This window comes from Bombina bombina, chromosome 6 (genome assembly GCF_027579735.1).
Source record: "Bombina bombina isolate aBomBom1 chromosome 6, aBomBom1.pri, whole genome shotgun sequence".
Classification (NCBI taxonomy): domain Eukaryota; kingdom Metazoa; phylum Chordata; class Amphibia; order Anura; family Bombinatoridae; genus Bombina; species Bombina bombina.
In genome coordinates this window covers 19479741-19498472 of record NC_069504.1, presented here as the reverse complement: position 1 = coordinate 19498472, position 18732 = coordinate 19479741, and the positions used below count along the sequence as shown (strand labels likewise).

The 18732-nt window shown below is 44.7% G+C and overlaps 1 protein-coding gene across 1 annotated transcript in view; it reads right to left on the bottom strand.

The window, feature by feature from the left end:
• The window catches only part of SND1 (staphylococcal nuclease and tudor domain containing 1), a gene marked incomplete in the record, with an annotated part of 1252242 nt that overhangs the window by 524933 nt on the left and 708577 nt on the right, over window positions 1-18732 (bottom strand). The window contains 1 exon segment of the mRNA XM_053716327.1: window positions 15476-15617. Within this exon segment, the coding sequence (XP_053572302.1) occupies window positions 15476-15617 (142 nt within the window).

Genomic DNA, 18732 nt, shown 5'->3' with positions numbered 1-18732 from the left:
TAGGACGCTTGGGGAGAAAGCTGCGGCATACTCTGAATCTCGTCAGACTCCTGAGAAGCATCCGCTTTTGAAAAATTGTGTTCATGAAAAATCTTCTCTATAACTTAAAGCCCTCTCAATACATGAGGGACAAAAAGGAATTGGTGGTTCCACATTGGCATCCAAACACATGGAGCAAGTAACATTTTGTACAGCTCCTATGTCCATGTTGAAGCACAGTAGAATAACAATGTAATAAAACTTTACCTTTATACAAAAATCTCATTACAAAAAAACTGTTACTGGCCCTTTAAAATTTAGAAATAAACATTTCTCTTGTTAAGTGTGTTCAGTCCACGGGTCATCCATTACTTATGGGATATATTCTCCTTCCCAACAGGAAGTTGCAAGAGGATCACCCAAGCAGAGCTGCTATATAGCTCCTCCCCTCACATGTCATACCCAGTCATTCTCTTGCAACCCTCAACAAAGAAGGAGGTTGCGAGAGGAGCTGGAGTTTTTACTTAACTATTAACTATTCTTCAATCAAAAGTTTGTTATTTTAAATGGCACCGGAGTGTGCTGTTTTTCTATCTCAGGCAGTATTTGGAAGAAGAAACTGCCTGCGTTTTTTATCTATGATCTTAGCAGGCGTAACTAAGATCCACTGGCTGTTCTCGACATTCTGAGGAGTGGGGTAACTACAGACTGGGAATAGCATGCGGGGTCCTCCGCAAATGAGGTATGTGTGGTACCTTATTTTCTGGGAATGGAATTGACTAAGAAAATACTGCTGTTACCGTATGATGTAAGTACAGCCTTAAATGCAGTAGTAGCAACTGGTATCAGGCTGATAGATGTATGCGCGGTCGAGTTATATTCTAGGGACTAGAATTTGACTGAGAAAATACTGTTAACACTGAAATAATAAATGTTGTTTTTTAATAAAACGTTTACTGGCATGTTATTTGTTTTTTGTGAGGTACTTTGGTGATAAATCGCTTTGGGCATGATTTTTTCCACATGGCTGACATACTTTTCTGCATGGAAACAGTTATATCAGGGCTCCCACTGTTGTGATTGGAGTGGGAGGGCCCTTGTTTTAGCGCCTTGTTGCGCAGTTAAAATTATTGCACAGTCTTTCTGCTTCTTCCTCCTTGATCCAGGACGTCTCTAGAGAGCTCAGGGGTCTGCAAATTTCATTTGTGAGGGAGGTAATCAGTCACAGCAGATCTGTGACAGTGTGCTGACTGATTAAAAGCGTTAAATCTTAATTGATATCTGTTTTATCTGTTTTGGGTATCGAGGGGTTAATCATCCTTTTGCTAATGGGTGCAATCCTCTGCTAATAGTACACTTCTTGTTAAGAATTGTTTAATTATATCTGTATTTTTGAAGCGCTGCAGCGTTTTTTATATTGCTTGTAAACTTATTGAAAGTGATTTCCAAGCTTGTTAGTTTCATTACTAAGTCTGTTTTAAACATGTCTGATTCAGAGGAAACTGTTTGTTCATCATGTTCAAAAGCCAATGTGGAGCCCAATAGAACGATGTGTACTAATTGTATTGATATTGCTTTGAATAAAAGTCAATCTGTACCGATAAAGAAGCTATCACCAGACAACGAGGGGGAAGTTATGCCGCCTAACTCTCCTCACGTGTCAGTCCCTGCGTCTCCCGCTCGGGAGATGCGTAGGATTGAGACACCTAGTACATCTAGGCCCTTACAAATCACATTACATGATATGGCTAATGTTATGAAAGAAGTATTATATAATATGCCCGAATTAAGGGGCAAACGCGATAGCTCTGGGTTAAGGACAGAGCGCGCTGATGACACGAGAGCCATGTCTGATACTGCGTCACAACTTGCAGAACATGAGGACGGTGAGCTTCATTCTGTCGGTGACGGTTCTGATTCGGGGAGACCGGATTCAGAAATTTCAAATTTTAAATTTAAGCTTGAGAACCTCCGTGTGTTACTAGGGGAGGTATTAGCGGCTCTGAATGATTGCGACACGGTGGCAATTCCAGAGAAATTGTGTAGGTTGGATAGATACTATGCGGTACCGGTGTGTACTGACGTTTTTTCCTATACCAAAAAGACTTACAGAAATTATCAGTAAGGAGTGGGATAGACCCGGTGTGCCTTTTTCCCCTCCCCCGATATTTAGAAAAATGTTCCCTATAGACGCCACCACACGAGACTTATGGCAGACGGTCCCTAAGGTGGAGGGAGCAGTTTCTACGTTAGCCAAGCGTACCACTATCCCGGTGGAGGATAGCTGTGCTTTCTCAGATCCAATGGATAAAAAATTAGAGGGTTATCTTAAGAAAATGTTTGTTCAACAGGGTTTTATATTGCAGCCTCTTGCATGCATTGCGCCTGTCACGGCTGCAGCGGCATTCTGGTTTGAGTCTCTGGAAGAGGCGATTCGCACAGAGCCGTTGGATGAGGCCTTGAGCAAAGTTAGAACCCTTAAGCAAGCTAATGCGTTTGTTTCAGATGCCGTAGTACATCTAACCAAACTTACGGCTAAAAATTCCGGATTCGCCATACAGGCGCGCAGAGCGCTCTGGCTTAAATCCTGGCCAGCGGATGTAACTTCCAAGTCTAAACTACTTAACATTCCTTTCAAAGGGCAGACCTTATTCGGGCCCGGCTTGAAGGAAATTATTGCTGACATTACGGGAGGTAAGGGCCACGCCCTTCCTCAGGACAGGGCCAAACCAAAGGCCAAACAGTCTAATTTTCGTGCCTTTCGTAACTTCAAGGCAGGAGCAGCATCGACTTCCTCCGCTCCAAAACAGGAAGGAACTACTGCTCGTTACAGACAAGGTTGGAAAGGCAACCAGTCATGGAACAAGGGCAAGCAGGCCAGAAAGCCTACTCCCGCCCCTAAGACAGCATGAAGTCAGGGCCCCCTATCCAGAGACGGATTTAGTGGGGGGCAGACTTTCTCTCTTTGCCCAGGCTTGGGCAAGAGATGTGCAGGATCCCTGGACGTTAAAGATTATATCTCAGGGATACCTTCTGGATTTCAAATCCTCTCCTCCACAAGGGAGGTTCCATCTTTCGAGGTTATCGACAAACCTAGTAAAGAGAGAGGCATTTCTACAATGTGTACAAGACCTCTTAATCATGGGGGTGATCCACTCAGTTCCGCGATCGGAACAGGGACAAGGATTTTACTCAAATCTATTTGTGGTTCCCAAAAAAGAGGGAACCTTCAGACCAATCTTGGACTTAAAGATCTTAAACAAATTCCTAAGGGTACCATCGTTCAAGATGGAAACCATTCGAACCATCCTACCCATGATCCAAGTGGGTCAATATATGACCACGGTGGACTTAAAGGATGCTTACCTTCATATACCGATTCACAAAGATCATTATCGGTACCTGAGGTTTGCCTTTCTAGACAGGCATTACCAGTTTGTGGCTCTTCCCTTCGGGTTAGCCACGGCCCCGAGAATTTTTACGAAGGTTCTGGGCTCACTTCTGGCGGTACTAAGACCACGAGGCATAGCGGTGGCTCCGTACCTAGACGACATTCTGATACAAGCGTCAAGTTTTCAGAATGCTAAGTCTCATACAGAGATAGTTCTAGCATTTCTGAGGTCGCATGGGTGGAAAGTGAACGTGGAAAAGAGTTCTCTGTTACCACTCACACGGGTTCCTTTTCTAGGGACTCTTATAGATTCTGTAGAGATGAAGATTTACCTGACGGAGTCAAGGTTATCAAAGATTCTCAATGCTTGCCGTGTCCTTCATTCCATTCCAAGCCCATCGGTAGCTCAATGCATGGAGGTAATCGGCTTAATGGTAGCGGCAATGGACATAGTGCCATTTGCGCGCCTGCATCTCAGACCGCTGCAACTATGCATGCTCAGTCAATGGAACGGGGATTACTCAGATCTGTCCCCTTTGCTAAATCTGGACCAGGAGACCAGAGATTCGCTTCTCTGGTGGTTGTCGCCGGTTCATCTGTCCAAAGGAATGACCTTATGCAGGCCAGATTGGACGATCGTAACAACGGATGAGAGCCTTCTAGGCTGGGGAGCAGTCTTGAATTCCCTGAAGGCTCAGGGATCGTAGACTCAGGAGGAGAAACTCCTCCCAATAAATATTCTAGAATTAAGAGCAATATTCAATGCTCTTCTGGCTTGGCCTCAGTTAGCAAAGCTGAGGTTCATCAGATTTCAGTCGGACAATATCACGACTGTGGCTTACATCAATCATCAAGGGGGAACCAGGAGTTCCCTAGCGATGTTGGAAGTCTCGAAGATAATTCGCTGGGCAGAGACTCACTCTTGCCACCTGTCAGCGATTCACATCCCAGGCGTAGAGAACTGGGAGGCGGATTTCCTAAGTCGCCAGACTTTTCATCCGGGAGAGTGGGAACTTCACCCGGAGGTATTTGCTCAACTGATTCGTCGTTGGGGCAAACCGGATCTGGATCTCATGGCATCTCGCCAGAACGCAAAGTTTCCTTGTTACGGATCCAGGTCCAGGGACCCGGGAGCGGTGCTGGTAGATGCATTAGCAGCCCCTTGGGTTTTCAACATAGCTTATGTGTTTCCACCATTTCCGTTGCTACCTCGGCTGATTGCCAGGATCAAACAGGAGAGGGCATCGGTAATTCTGATAGCGCCTGCGTGGCCACGCAGGACCTGGTATGCAGACCTAGTGGACATGTCGTCCAGGCGTTAGTAAATGCACACAACCCAACCGGCTTCACATAGTGAAATAAAAAACGAAAGTGAAAAAAGTAAATTCATGCTTACCTGATAAATTAATTTCTTCTATGGTACGAGGAGTCCACGGATTCATCCTTTACTTGTGGGATATTATCCTCCTGCTAACAGGAAGTGGCAAAGAGCACCACAGCAGAGCTGTCTATATAGTTCCTCCCTTAGCTCCACCCCCCAGTCATTCGACCGAAGGTACAGGAAGAAAAAGGAGAAACTAAAAGGTGCAGAGGTGACTGAAGTTTAAATAAAAAAAAAAATATAATCTGTCTTAAATTGACAGGGCGGGCCGTGGACTCGTCGTACCATAGAAGAAATTAATTTATCAGGTAAGCATAAATTTACTTTCCTTCTATAAGGTACGACGAGTCCACGGATTCATCCTTTACTTGTGGGATACAATACCAAAGCTATAGGACACGGATGAACGTGAGGGACAAGACAGATGCCTAAACAGAAGGCACCACTGCTTGAAGAACTTTTCTCCCAAAAATAGCCTCCGAAGAAGCAAAAGTATCAAATTTGTAAAATTTGGAAAAGGTATGAAGTGAAGACCAAGTTGCAGCCTTACAAATATGCTCAACAGAAGCATCATTTTTAAAAGCCCATGTGGAAGCCACCGCTCTAGTAGAGTGAGCCGTAATTCTCTCAGGAGGCTGCTGTCCAGCAGTCTCGTATGCCAAACGGATGATGCTTTTCAGCCAAAAAGATAGAGAGGTAGCCGTATCTTTTTGACCTCTACATTTTCCAGAATAGACAACAAACAGAGAAGATGTTTGACGGAAATCTTTGGTCGCTTGCAAGTAAAACTTCAAAGCACGAAGCACGTCCAAGTTGTGCAACAGACGCTCCTTCTTAGAGAAGGAACAACAATTTCCTGGTTAATATTCTTATTAGTAACCACCTTAGGAAGAAATCCAGGTTTGGTACGCAAAACCACCTTATCAGAATGAAAAACAAGATAAGGCGAGTCGCATTGCAATGCAGATAGTTCAAAAACTATTCGGGCCGAAGAGATAGCAACTAAAAACAGAACTTTCCAAGACAGAAGCTTAATATCTATGGAATGCATAGGTTCAAACGGAACCCCTTGAAGAACTTTAAGAACTAAATTCAAACTCCATGGCGGAGCAACCGGTTTAAACACAGGCTTGATTCTAACTAAAGCCTGACAAAACGACTGAACGTCTGGAACATCTGCCAGACGCTTGTGCAGTAAAATTGACAAAGCAGATATCTGTCCCTTTAGGGAAGTAGCTGATAAGCCCTTCTCCAATCCTTCTTGGAGAAAGGACAAAATCCTAGGAATCCTGATCTTACTCCATAAGTAGCCTTTGGATTCACACCAATAAAGATAATTATGCCATATCTTATGATAAATCTTCCTAGTGACAGGCTTTCGAGCCTGAATCAAGGTATCTATGACCGACTCAGAGAAACCCCGCTTGGATAAAATCAAGCGTTCAATCTCCAGGCAGTCAGCCGCAGAGAAACTAGATTTGGATGCTGGAACGGACCTTAAATGAGAAGGTCCCGTCTCAGTGGTAGTGTCCATGGTGGTAGAGATGACATGTCCACCAGGTCTGCATACCAAGTCCTGCGTGGCCACGCAGGTGCTATGAAAATCACCAAAGCTCTCTCCTGTGTGATTCTGGCAATCAGAGGGAGGGAGGAGAGGAAATGGTGGAAACACATAAGCCAGGTTGAACGACCAAGGTACTGCTAGAGCATCTATCAGTACTGCTTGAGGATCCATTGATCTGGACCCGTAACAAGGAAGTTTGGCGTTCTGACGAGATGGTCTCAGATCCAATTCTGGTGTGCCCCATTGATGAATCAATTGTGCAAACACCTCTGGATGGAGTTCCCACTCCCCCAGGTGAAGAGTCTGACAACTTAGAAAATTCGCTTCCCAGTTCTCCACTCCTGGGATATAGATTGCTGATAGATGGCAAGAGTGAGTCTCTGCCCATCAAATTATTTTTGTAACCTCTATCATCGCTAGAGAACTCCTTGTTCCCCCTGATGATTGATATATGCTACAGTCGTGAAATTGTCCGACTGAAATCTTATGAATCTGGCCGAAGCCAGCTAAGGCCACGTCTGAAACGCGTTGAATATCGCTCTCAATTCTAGAATATTTATCGGGAGGAGAGCCCCCTCCTGAGTCCACACTCGCTGTGCTTTCAGGGAATTCCAGACTGCACCCCAGCCCAATAGGCTGGTGTCCGTCATCACTATGACCCATTCTTTCCTGCGGAAACACATTCCCTGGGACAGATGATCCTGTGACAACCACCAAAGAATAGAGTCTCTGGTCTCTTGATCCAGATTTATCAGAGGAGATAAATTTGCATAATCCCCATTTCACTGTTTCAGCATGCGTAGTTGCAGTGGTCTGAGATGCAAGCGAGCAAACGGAACTATGTCCATTGCCGCTACCATTAGTCCGATTAACTCCATACACTGAGCCACTGACGGTCGAGGAATGGAATTAAGAGCTCGGCACATGGCTAAAATCTTTGATTTCCTGACCTCCGTCAGAAAAATTTTCATGTCTACCGAATCTATCAGAGTTCCCAGGAAAGGAACTCTTGTGAGAGGGATAAGTGAACTCTTTTTTAAGTTCGCCTTCCACCCGTGAGATCTTAGAAAAGCCAACACGATGTCCGTGTGAGATTTGGCTAGTTGGTAAGTTGACGCCTGAATTAAGATATTGTCCAGATAAGGCACCACTGCTATACCCTGCGGCCTTAGGACCGCCAGAAGGGACCCTAGCACCTTTGTGAAAATTCTGGGAGCTGTGGCCAACCCGAAGGGAAGAGCCACAAACTGGTAATGCTTGTCCAGAAAGACAAACCTGAGAAACTGATCTTTGTGGATAGGGATGTGCAGATACGCATCCTTTAAATCCACGGTGGTCATATATTGACCCTCCTGGATCATTGGTAAAATAGTCTGAATGGTCTCCATCTTGAAGGATGGTACTCTGAGGAATTTGTTTGTTCTGAAGGTCTGAAGGTTCCCTCTTTTTTGGGAACCACAAACAGATTGCAGTAAAACCCCTGCCCCTGTTCTGTTTTTGGAACTAGGCAGATTACTCCCATGGTATATAGGTCTTCTACACAGCGTAAGAACGCCTCTCTTTTTGTCTGGTTTACAGACAATCGAGAAAGATGGAATCTCCCCTTTGGAGGGGAATCTTTGAAGTCTAGAAGATACCCCTGGGTAACAATTTCTAAAGCCCAGGAGTCCTGAACGTCTCTTGCCCAAGCCTGAGCAAAGAGAGAAAGTCTGCCCCCTACTAGATCCGGTCCTGGATCGGGGGCTGATCCTTCATGCTGTCTTGGTGGCAGCAGTGGGCTTCTTGGCCTGTTTACCTTTGTTCCAAGTCTGGTTAGGTCTCCAGACTGACTTGGATTTGCAGCAGGGGAGGAGGAAGAGGGACCATCTTTGAAGTTTCAAAAGGAACAAAAATTATTTTGTTTGGTCCTCATCTTACTTGTCTTATCCTGAGGAAGGGCATGGCCTTTTCCTCCAGTGATGTCTGAAATGATCTCTTTCAGTTCAGGCCCGAATAGGGTCTTACCCTTGAAAGGGATGGCTAAAAGCTTAGATTTTGATGACACGTCAGCAGACCAGGACTTAAGCCATAACGCTCTACACGCTAAAATGGCAAAATCTGAATTCTTTGCCGCTAATTTAGCCCGTTGAAAAGCGGCATCTGTAATGAAATTATTAGCTAGCTTGAGAGCCCTAATTCTATCCAGAATATCATCTAGTGGGGTCTCAACCTGAAGAGCCTCAACTAGAGCCTCAAACCAAATAGCAGCTGCAGTAGTTACAGGGACAATGCACGCTTATAGGTTGCAGAAGAAAACCCTGATGATTAAATATTTTCTTTTGGAGACCCTCTAATTTTTTTAACCATAGGATCTTTGAAAGCACAACTGTACTCAATAGGTATACTTGTACACTTAGCCAGGGTAGAAATAGCTCATTCGCTTAAAAGTAGGAGTGGGAGAAAAGGGAATACCTGGTCTATCCCACTCCGAAATCCTCTTAGAGACCGGAAAAACATTAGTGTAGGCAGGAACCTCTAGATATCTGTCCATTTTACACAATTTCTCTGGAACTAATATAGGGTCACAATAATCCAGAGTCACTAAAACCTCCCTGAGCAACAAGCTGAGGTGTTCTAGCTTAAATTTAAAAGCCGTCATAACCGAGTCTGTCTGAGGGAACATCTTTCCTGAATCAGAAATCTCTCCCTCAGACAGCAAATCCCTCACCCCCAACACAAGAACATTGTGAGGGTACATCGGATATGGCTAATAAAGCGTCAGAGGGCTCAGCCTTTACTCTCACACCAGATCTACTGCGCTTCCCCTGCAATCCAGGCAGCTTAGATAAAACCTCTGAGGGTAGTATTCATAACTGCGGCCATATCTTGCAGGGTGAAAGAATTGGACGCACTAGAAGTACTTGGCGTCGCTTATGCGGGTGTTAATGGTTGTGACACTTGGGGAGAATTAGATGGCATAACTTGATTCCCTTCTGACTGAGAATCATCCTGCGACATACTTTTATTAGCTAAAATATGTACTTTGCAATTTATTGCCCTTTCAGTGCATGAGGGACACATTTTAAGTGGGGTTCCACAATGGCTTCCAAACACATAGAACATTGGCTTTCCTCAATGTCAGACATGTTGAACAGGCTAGTAATGACCACAGACAAGCTTGAAGACACTTTATTTAGTGAAGAAATAACAATCTTAAAAAACGGTACTGCGCCTTTAAGAGAAAAAAAGCATACACGTTTTTGCAAAACTGCTTTAAAATACACCAATTGTTTCAATTTTTTGATATAAGATTCAATTTATGCAGCTAAGTTTGCCCCACAAAGAAAGGAACACTTAACCCTTTACTGTTAAAAACCGGATAATTAATAAGGCCTAAATCCGGAAAAAACACCCCCAGCACCTCGCCACAGACCTGCTGTGGCGCCTACCTGCCCTCAGGGATTGGAAAAACGGGGTTAAAGCTTCTATTTGGCCCAACGCTTCCACAAGGGCCCACCAGAGCTTGCTGCTTGCTTTGTAAATACAACTGCGCAACTGAGGCGCAAAAATAGGCCCCGCCCATCTCACTCAATGTTTTTTCAGCCTAAATGAACCGCACCAGAGTGGTTCAAAACTAGCCATGTGGGTTCTGAAACCCAAAAGGAGAAAGTGTACCCTCAAAGTTTCAAAAAACGTTATAGCCAAAAACGTTATCAGCACTCCCAGTTCAAAAAACATTTGCCCACAAACCCAATTGTTTTAATTTTTTTTATTAGCCCCTATATGCAAGCTTAGTAATACCCCTCTTCTCTTTAGGATTACTGCTTACTGTCAGCCTTTCTGAAATACCGCAGTCTCTCCAGAAAAAATGAATGAACATACCTCACAGCTATATAGCATGAAAACGTTCCTCACACTGAAGTTTCTTGTACTCCTCAGCCATTCTGTGGGAACTGTTCTGGATCTTAGTGACAAATGCTAAGATCATCAGCCTCCAGGCAGAAGTCTTCATCCATCTGCTGCCTGAGAGTAAATAGTACACACCGGTACCATTTAAAATGAAAAACTCTTGCTTGAAGAAAATAAAAACTAACATTTTATCACCTCTTTCACTTTACCCTTCCTAGTACTTAGAGTAGGCAAAGAGAATGACTGGGGGGTGGAGATAAGGGAGGAGCTATATAGACAGCTCTACTGTGGTGCTCTTTGCCACTTCCTGTTAGCAGGAGGATAATATCCCACAAGTAAAGGATGAATCTGTGGACTCGTCGTACCTTATAGAAGAAATTTAGCTTAACTCCCAGTGCCTGTACTTAAGCTTTCAACACAACCCTCCATACATAGAGAGCATAATGTCCCAACACAAAGAGCCCCATATTTCTGAGCCTTAGGTGTTAATTTGATTAAAGTGCCTACTCTCCTCTGAGTCTTTGATATTCCCAGAATAAAAAGTCAGCACTTACCTTAATGCTGTCCGACAGCAGGACAGTCCAGCAGGTTTAAGAGGTCCTATCCCTCCTATAGCCCTGTGGAAAATGATAGAGCCTGAGTAAAGTTTGCTTAGGCCATCAGGATAAGGGCAGCAGAAATGTATGGGAGGCGCAATGAGAATTATGTACCACCAGTTCCCATTGCTCTAAAGCCACCAAAAGCTCTACTGAAGAGACTGATATGGACTACGGCTACACCCTAGAACAAAGCAGCACAATCTTGCACTACTTTAAAAATAATAAACTCTTGATTGAAGAATCTATACTAACACCTCACTTTACCTCTTCCTATCACTAACGTAGGCAAAGAAAATGACTGGGGTGGGAGGGAAGGGAGGAGCTATTTAACATCTCTGCTGTGGTGCTCTTTGCCTCCTCCTGCTGAGCAGGAGGTGAATATCCCATAAGTAATCAAGGTGATCCGTGGACTTGTGTCTTTAAAACGAAAGAAGCTATATTCCCATATGTGCGTGTGGTATATACAAACAGTTGAGTAAACCCCCAGCTATGCCACTGAAGGGGTTTGTACAGCTCCCATCTATCCTATGAATCTTACTCAGCAGTTTAAAGGGACATTAAGCACTTTGAGATGGTAATATAAAATAATAAATCAAATATATAAAAAAAACCTCTGCAATATACTTTTATTTATTCTGTACCCTTTTCTTATAATTCCATCCTGATAGAAATAGAAGTGCAGAACATTGTTCTATTCCACACAGCCATTGGCTGCACACTCTAGTGACCTATTTATAAACATCACTAATTGGCCACAACAGAGAAGGTAACCTAAGTTACAACTTGGCAGCTCCCATTTTATAGATACTAAAACTTAATTATTTTGTCACTATTTAAACAGCTAATGAAACTTTAATACATACATCTATATGTTATTCTCTAATCTTTTCTTTGAATGACACACCTGTGACATAACCATCTCACCCACCCAGCTGACCGTGTGACACACCTGTGACATAACCATCTCACCCACCCAGCTGACTGTGTGACACACCTGTGACTTAACCATCTCACCCACCCAGCTGACTGTGTGACACCTGTGACATAACCATCTCACCCACCCAGCTGACCGTGTGACACACCTGTGACATAACCATCTCACCCACCCAGCTGACCGTGTGACACACCTGTGACATAACCATCTCCCCCATCCAGCTGACCGTGTGACACACCTGTGACATAACCATCTCACCCATCCAGCTGACAGTGAGTGTAACACACCTGTGACATAACCATCTCACCCACCCAGCTGACTGTGTGACACACCTGTGACATAATCACACACAGCTGTGACACACCTGTGACATAACCATTTCACCCACCCAGATGACTGTGTGACACACCTGTGACATAACCATCTCACTCACCCAGCTGACTGTGTGACACACCTGTGACATAACCATCTCACCCACCCAGCTGACTGTGTGACACACCTGTGACATAACCATCTCACCCACCCAGCTGACCATGTGACACACCTGTGATATAACCATCTCACCCACCCAGATGACTGACACACCTGTGATATAACCATCTCACCCACCCAGATGACTGTGACACACCTGTGATATAACCATCTCACCCACCCAGATGACTGTGACACACCTGTGATATAACCATCTCACCCACCCAGATGACTGACACACCTGTGATATAACCATCTCACCCACCCAGATGACTGTGACACACCTGTGACATAACCATCTCACCCACCCAGCTGACCGTGTGACACACCTGTGACATAACCATCTCACCCACCCAGCTGACCGTGTGACACACCTGTGACATAACCATCTCACCCACCCAGCTGACCGTGTGACACACCTGTGACATAACCATCTCACCCACCCAGCTAACCGTGTGACACACCTGTGACATAACCATCTCACCCACCCAGATGACTGTGTGACACACCTGTGACATAACCATCTCACCCACCCAGCTGACTGTGACACACCTGTGATATAACCATCTCACCCACCCAGCTGACCGTGTGACACACCTGTGACATAACCATCTCACCCATCCAGCTGACAGTGTGACACACCTGTGACATAATCACACACAGCTGTGACACACCTGTGACATAACCATGTCACCCACCCAGATGACTGTGACACACCTGTGATATAACCATCTCACTCACCCAGCTGACCGTGTGACACACCTGTGACATAACCATCTCACCCACCCAGCTGACCGTGTGACACACCTGTGACATAACCATCTCACCCACCCAGCTGACCGTGTGACACACCTGTGACATAACCATCTCACCCACCCAGCTAACTGTGTGACACACCTGTGACATAACCATCTCACCCACCCAGATGACTGTGTGACACACCTGTGACATAACCATCTCACCCACCCAGCTGACTGTGACACACCTGTGATATAACCATCTCACCCACCCAGCTGACCGTGTGACACACCTGTGACATAACCATCTCACCCATCCAGCTGAGCGTGTGACACACCTGTGACATAACCATCTCACCCATCCAGCTGACAGTGTGACACACCTGTGACATAATCACACACCTGTGACATAACCATTTCACCCAGCCAGATGACTGTGACACACCTGTGATATAACCATCTCACTCACCCAGCTGACTGTGTGACACACCTGTGACATAACCATCTCACCCACCCAGCTGACTGTGTGACACACCTGTGACATAACCATCTCACCCACCCAGCTGACCGTGTGACACACCTGTGATATAACCATCTCACCCACCCAGATGACTGTGACACACCTGTGATATAACCATCTCACCCACCCAGATGACTGTGACACACCTGTGATATAACCATCTCACCCACCCAGATGACTGTGACACACCTGTGATATAACCATCTCACCCACCCAGATGACTGTGACACACCTGTGATATAACCATCTCACCCACCCAGCTGACTGTGACACACCTGTGATATAACCATCTCACCCACCCAGATGACTGTGACACACCTGTGACATAACCATCTCACCCACCCAGATGACTGTGACACACCTGTGATATAACCATCTCACCCACCCAGATGACTGTGACACACCTGTGATATAACCATCTCACCCACCCAGATGACTGACACACCTGTGATATAACCATCTCACCCACCCAGATGACTGACACACCTGTGATATAACCATCTCACCCACCCAGATGACTGACACACCTGTGATATAACCATCTCACCCACCCAGCTGACCGTTACACTTGTGACAATCACACACAGCTGTGACATAACCATCTCACCCACCCAGATGACTGTGACACACCTGTGATATAACCATCTCACCCACCCAGATGACTGTGACACACCTGTGATATAACCATCTCACCCACCCAGATGACTGTGACACACCTGTGATATAACCATCTCACCCACCCAGCTGACTGTGACACACCTGTGATATAACCATCTCACCCACCCAGATGACTGACACACCTGTGATATAACCATCTCACCCACCCAGCTGACCGTTACACTTGTGACAATCACACACAGCTGTGACACACCTGTGACAGAACTATCCCTCACACAGCTGACCACAAAGCATTTAACAAATGAACAAATGAGTCAGAACCACAGGATACAGATCTTTCACATTACACTGTACAGTTTATATTATCTCCTTGATGTGAGAATTTGAGACGCAGGAAGTGATACTGTTTCTCCCTTCGCGTGCCAGACAAAGCACTTATTACAAGCGGAAAAAACCTCACCTCCTCCTACAGTGCTACACATAGAAAGTCCGATAACTAATACAAAACCGGATTATATAGGTAAACCCAACACTAAGCGTTTATGCTTTGTTGCCCTATAACATTTATCGGTGGTGTTTTAGAGTAACTGTGGTATTGACGTAACTTGTAATTAAACGCAACACCACAACGGATCAACAGGTGACAACGTCAGGCTACAGCAGAGCTACAACTCACACTACCTAACTCTGAATAGGTAGAAGCCAAAGTGACGTAGACAGGAAGCTTCTCAGTATAAACAGAGGGTGCAATACACAGTAATCAGCAGTTCACAAGACTTCAGAGTGTGAGAAAACAAGTTGATGACAGGTACTTCAGTCAAGAAATAAAAGCAAATCTATATTTAAAGCTTGTATCCCTAAATGGATTGCAATACAATGCTAAAATGTGCCCAGGTATAGGCAGCATCCCTCTCACAGGCACTACAATGTACATATGTTTGGTATAAAAAGGTATAAACCTGTCTTTCCTATCACAAAGCAACAATGCAACAATAGGAAGCACGCTTTGTCCTGATACGCAGCTTATAGTGCCGTTTAAACCTAAATGTTCTTCTGTTGATTCAACAATATGGCTGGAGACAAGACGGTTATGAAAGTTTACAATTTTAAGTATTAAAATGCCAGCAGGAGAGAAACGAGAGTATGCTTTCTCACTCCAGGGAATACAATGGAAAATTATTCTGGGGTGGGGAGCAAGTCATTGGTAACGGCTGATAAGAAAATAGTAACACCACATAAAATCACAGCAAGAGATAAAATGCCCTCCCAGGCCGACCACATGTGACCAGATCACTATATGAGAGCCAGAACCATTATACACAGCAAATGAGCCACAACACTAGCGAAAACACAGTACCTGGCGCACAGTGAACACAGCTGATAATGTACTCACCTGCTAATAGGAAGGTGATGAGACAGGTTTCCTTTGGCATGTAAAGCTTAAGTCTGGACCCGCTGAACACGTATTCTACTATGGCTTCCGAGCGACCGGCTCTTTGTAGAAAGGGCAAGAATTGTTTTGCCTTCTGTGTGTCCTGAAAAGAAAGGCAGAATAAAATCAGTTTTACAGAGCCACAAAGTGAGCACCTAAGTAACCCATAGAGATTGTACCCCCTTCCCGTTCATCTGAAGAATGGACAGGAAATAGCTAAACTGCCTGAGACAGAGCTTTCCTGCAGAATCCAGTGGCTAAAGCAAACGTTAGACATGGCCAAGTGTCCTGTGTGATGCTATACAGCGGCCTTTAATTACTGAGAGCTGCCAGAATATACAAATACACATTAACAAACCAATCAGCCTTAGGGTAATGTTACGTTCAGCCACAAAGTGTTGTTTAAAGGGACATGAACCCCAACACTTCTGCCAGGATTCAGATAGCACATCCCACTTCTTTCTAATTTACTTCTATTATCAATGTTTCTTTCTTCTCTTGGTATCTTGTTGAAAAGCAGGAATGTATGCTTAGGAGCCGGTGTTCTTTCAGAAGAGCAAACTTCTCAGACTAGCGAACGAAAGTGACGTTGCGTCAGCTGTCTGATAAATACATAGCACGCGTGTGCTGAGCGTCACAGTGTCATCGCTCTCCTTATAAGCCAGAGCTCGCAAAAAGCCATTGACTGTATCCTGAGAGTTGTCTTATAATGGGGAGCAATGACTGTATCCTGAGAGTTGTGTCTTATAATGAGGAGCAATGACTGTACCCTGAGAGTTGTGTCTTATAATGGGGAGCAATGACTGTACCCTGAGAGTTGTGTCTTATAATGGGGAGCAATGACTGTATCCTGAGAGTTGTGTCTTATAATGAGGAGCAATGACTGTACCCTGAGAGTTGTGTCTTATAATGGGGAGCAATGACTGTACCCTGAGAGTTGTGTCCTATAATGGGGAGCAATGACTGTACCCTGAGAGTTGTGTCTTATAATGGGGAGCAATGACTGTACCCTGAGAGTTGTGTCTTATAATGGGGAGCAATGACTGTATCCTGAGAGTTGTGTCTTATAATGAGGAGCAATGACTGTATCCTGAGAGTTGTGTCTTATAATGGGGAGCAATGACTGTACCCTGAGAGTTGTGTCTTATAATGGGGAGCAATGACTGTACCCTGAGAGTTGTGTCCTATAATGGGGAGCAATGCCTGTATCCTGAGAGTTGTGTCTTATAATGGGGAGCAATGACTGTACCCTGAGAGTTGTCTTATAATGGGGAGCAATGACTGTACCCTGAGAGTTGTGTCTTATAATGAGGAGCAATGACTGTATCCTGAGAGTTGTGTCTTATAATGGGGAGCAATGACTGTACCCTGAGAGTTGTGTCTTATAATGGGGAGCAACGACTGTATCCTGAGAGTTGTGTCTTATAATGGGGAGCAATGACTGTATCCTAAGAGTTGTCTTATAATGAGGAGCAACGACTGTATCCTGAGAGTTGTGTCTTATAATGGGGAGCAATGACTGTATCCTAAGAGTTGTGTCTTATAATGAGGAGCAATGACTGTATCCTGAGAGTTGTGTCTTATAATGGGGAGCAATGACTGTACCCTGAGAGTTGTGTCTTATAATGGGGAGCAATGACTGTATCCTGAGAGTTGTGTCCTATAATGGGGAGCAATGACTGTACCCTGAGAGTTGTGTCCTATAATGGGGAGCAATGCCTGTATCCTGAGAGTTGTGTCTTATAATGGGGAGTAATGCCTGTATCCTGAGAGTTGTGTCTTATAATGGGGAGCAATGACTGTACCCTGAGAGTTGTCTTATAATGGGGAGCAATGACTGTACCCTGAGAGTTGTGTCTTATAATGAGGAGCAATGACTGTACCCTGAGAGTTGTGTCTTATGAGGAGCAATGACTGTATCCTGAGAGTTGTGTCTTATAATGGGGAGCAATGACTGTATCCTAAGAGTTGTCTTATAATGAGGAGCAACGACTGTATCCTGAGAGTTGTGTCTTATAATGGGGAGCAATGACTGTATCCTAAGAGTTGTCTTATAATGAGGAGCAATGACTGTACCCTGAGAGTTGTGTCTTATAATGGGGAGCAATGACTGTATCCTGATAGTTGTGTCCTATAATGGGGAGCAATGACTGTACCCTGAGAGTTGTGTCTTATAATGGGGAGCAATGACTGTACCCTGAGAGTTGTGTCTTATAATGGGGAGCAATGACTGTATCCTGAGAGTTGTGTCTTATAATGGGGAGCAATGACTGTATCCTGAGAGTTGTGTCCTATAATGGGGAGCAATGACTGTACCCTGAGAGTTGTGTCTTATAATGGGGAGCAATGACTGTACCCTGAGAGTTGTGTCCTATAATGGGGAGCAATGACTGTACCCTGAGAGTTGTGTCTTATAATGGGGAGCAATGACTGTATCCTGAGAGTTGTGTCCTATAATGGGGAGCAATGACTGTACCCTGAGAGTTGTGTCCTATAATGGGGAGCAATGACTGTACCCTGAGAGTTGTGTCTTATAATGAGGAGCAATGCCTGTACCCTGAGAGTTGTGTCTTATAATGGGGAACAATGACTGTATCCTAAGAGTTGTCTTATAATGAGGAGCAATGCCTGTATCCTGAGAGTTGTGTCCTATAATGGGGAGCAATGACTGTATCCTGAGAGTTGTCTTATAATGGGGAGCAATGCCTGTATCCTGAGAGTTGTGTCTTATAATGGGGAGCAATGACTGTATCCTGAGAGTTGTCTTATAATGGGGAGCAATGACTGTATCCTGAGAGTTGTCTTATAATGGGGAGCAATGACTGTATCCTGAGAGTTGTCTTATAATGGGGTGCAATGACTGTATCCTGAGAGTTGTGTCTTATAATGGGGAGCAATGACTGTATCCTGAGAGTTGTCTTATAATGGGGAGCAATGCCTGTATCCTGAGAGTTGTCTTATAATGGGGTGCAATGACTGTACCCTGAGAGTTGTGTCTTATAATGGGGAGCAATGACTGTATCCTGAGAGTTGTGTCTTATAATGGGGAGCAATGACTGTATCCTGAGAGTTGTCTTATAATGAGGAGCAATGACTGTACCCTGAGAGTTGTGTCTTATAATGGGGAGCAATGACTGTACCCTGAGAGTTGTATCTTATAATGGGGAGCAATGACTGTACCCTGAGAGTTGTGTCTTATAATGGGGAGCAACGACTGT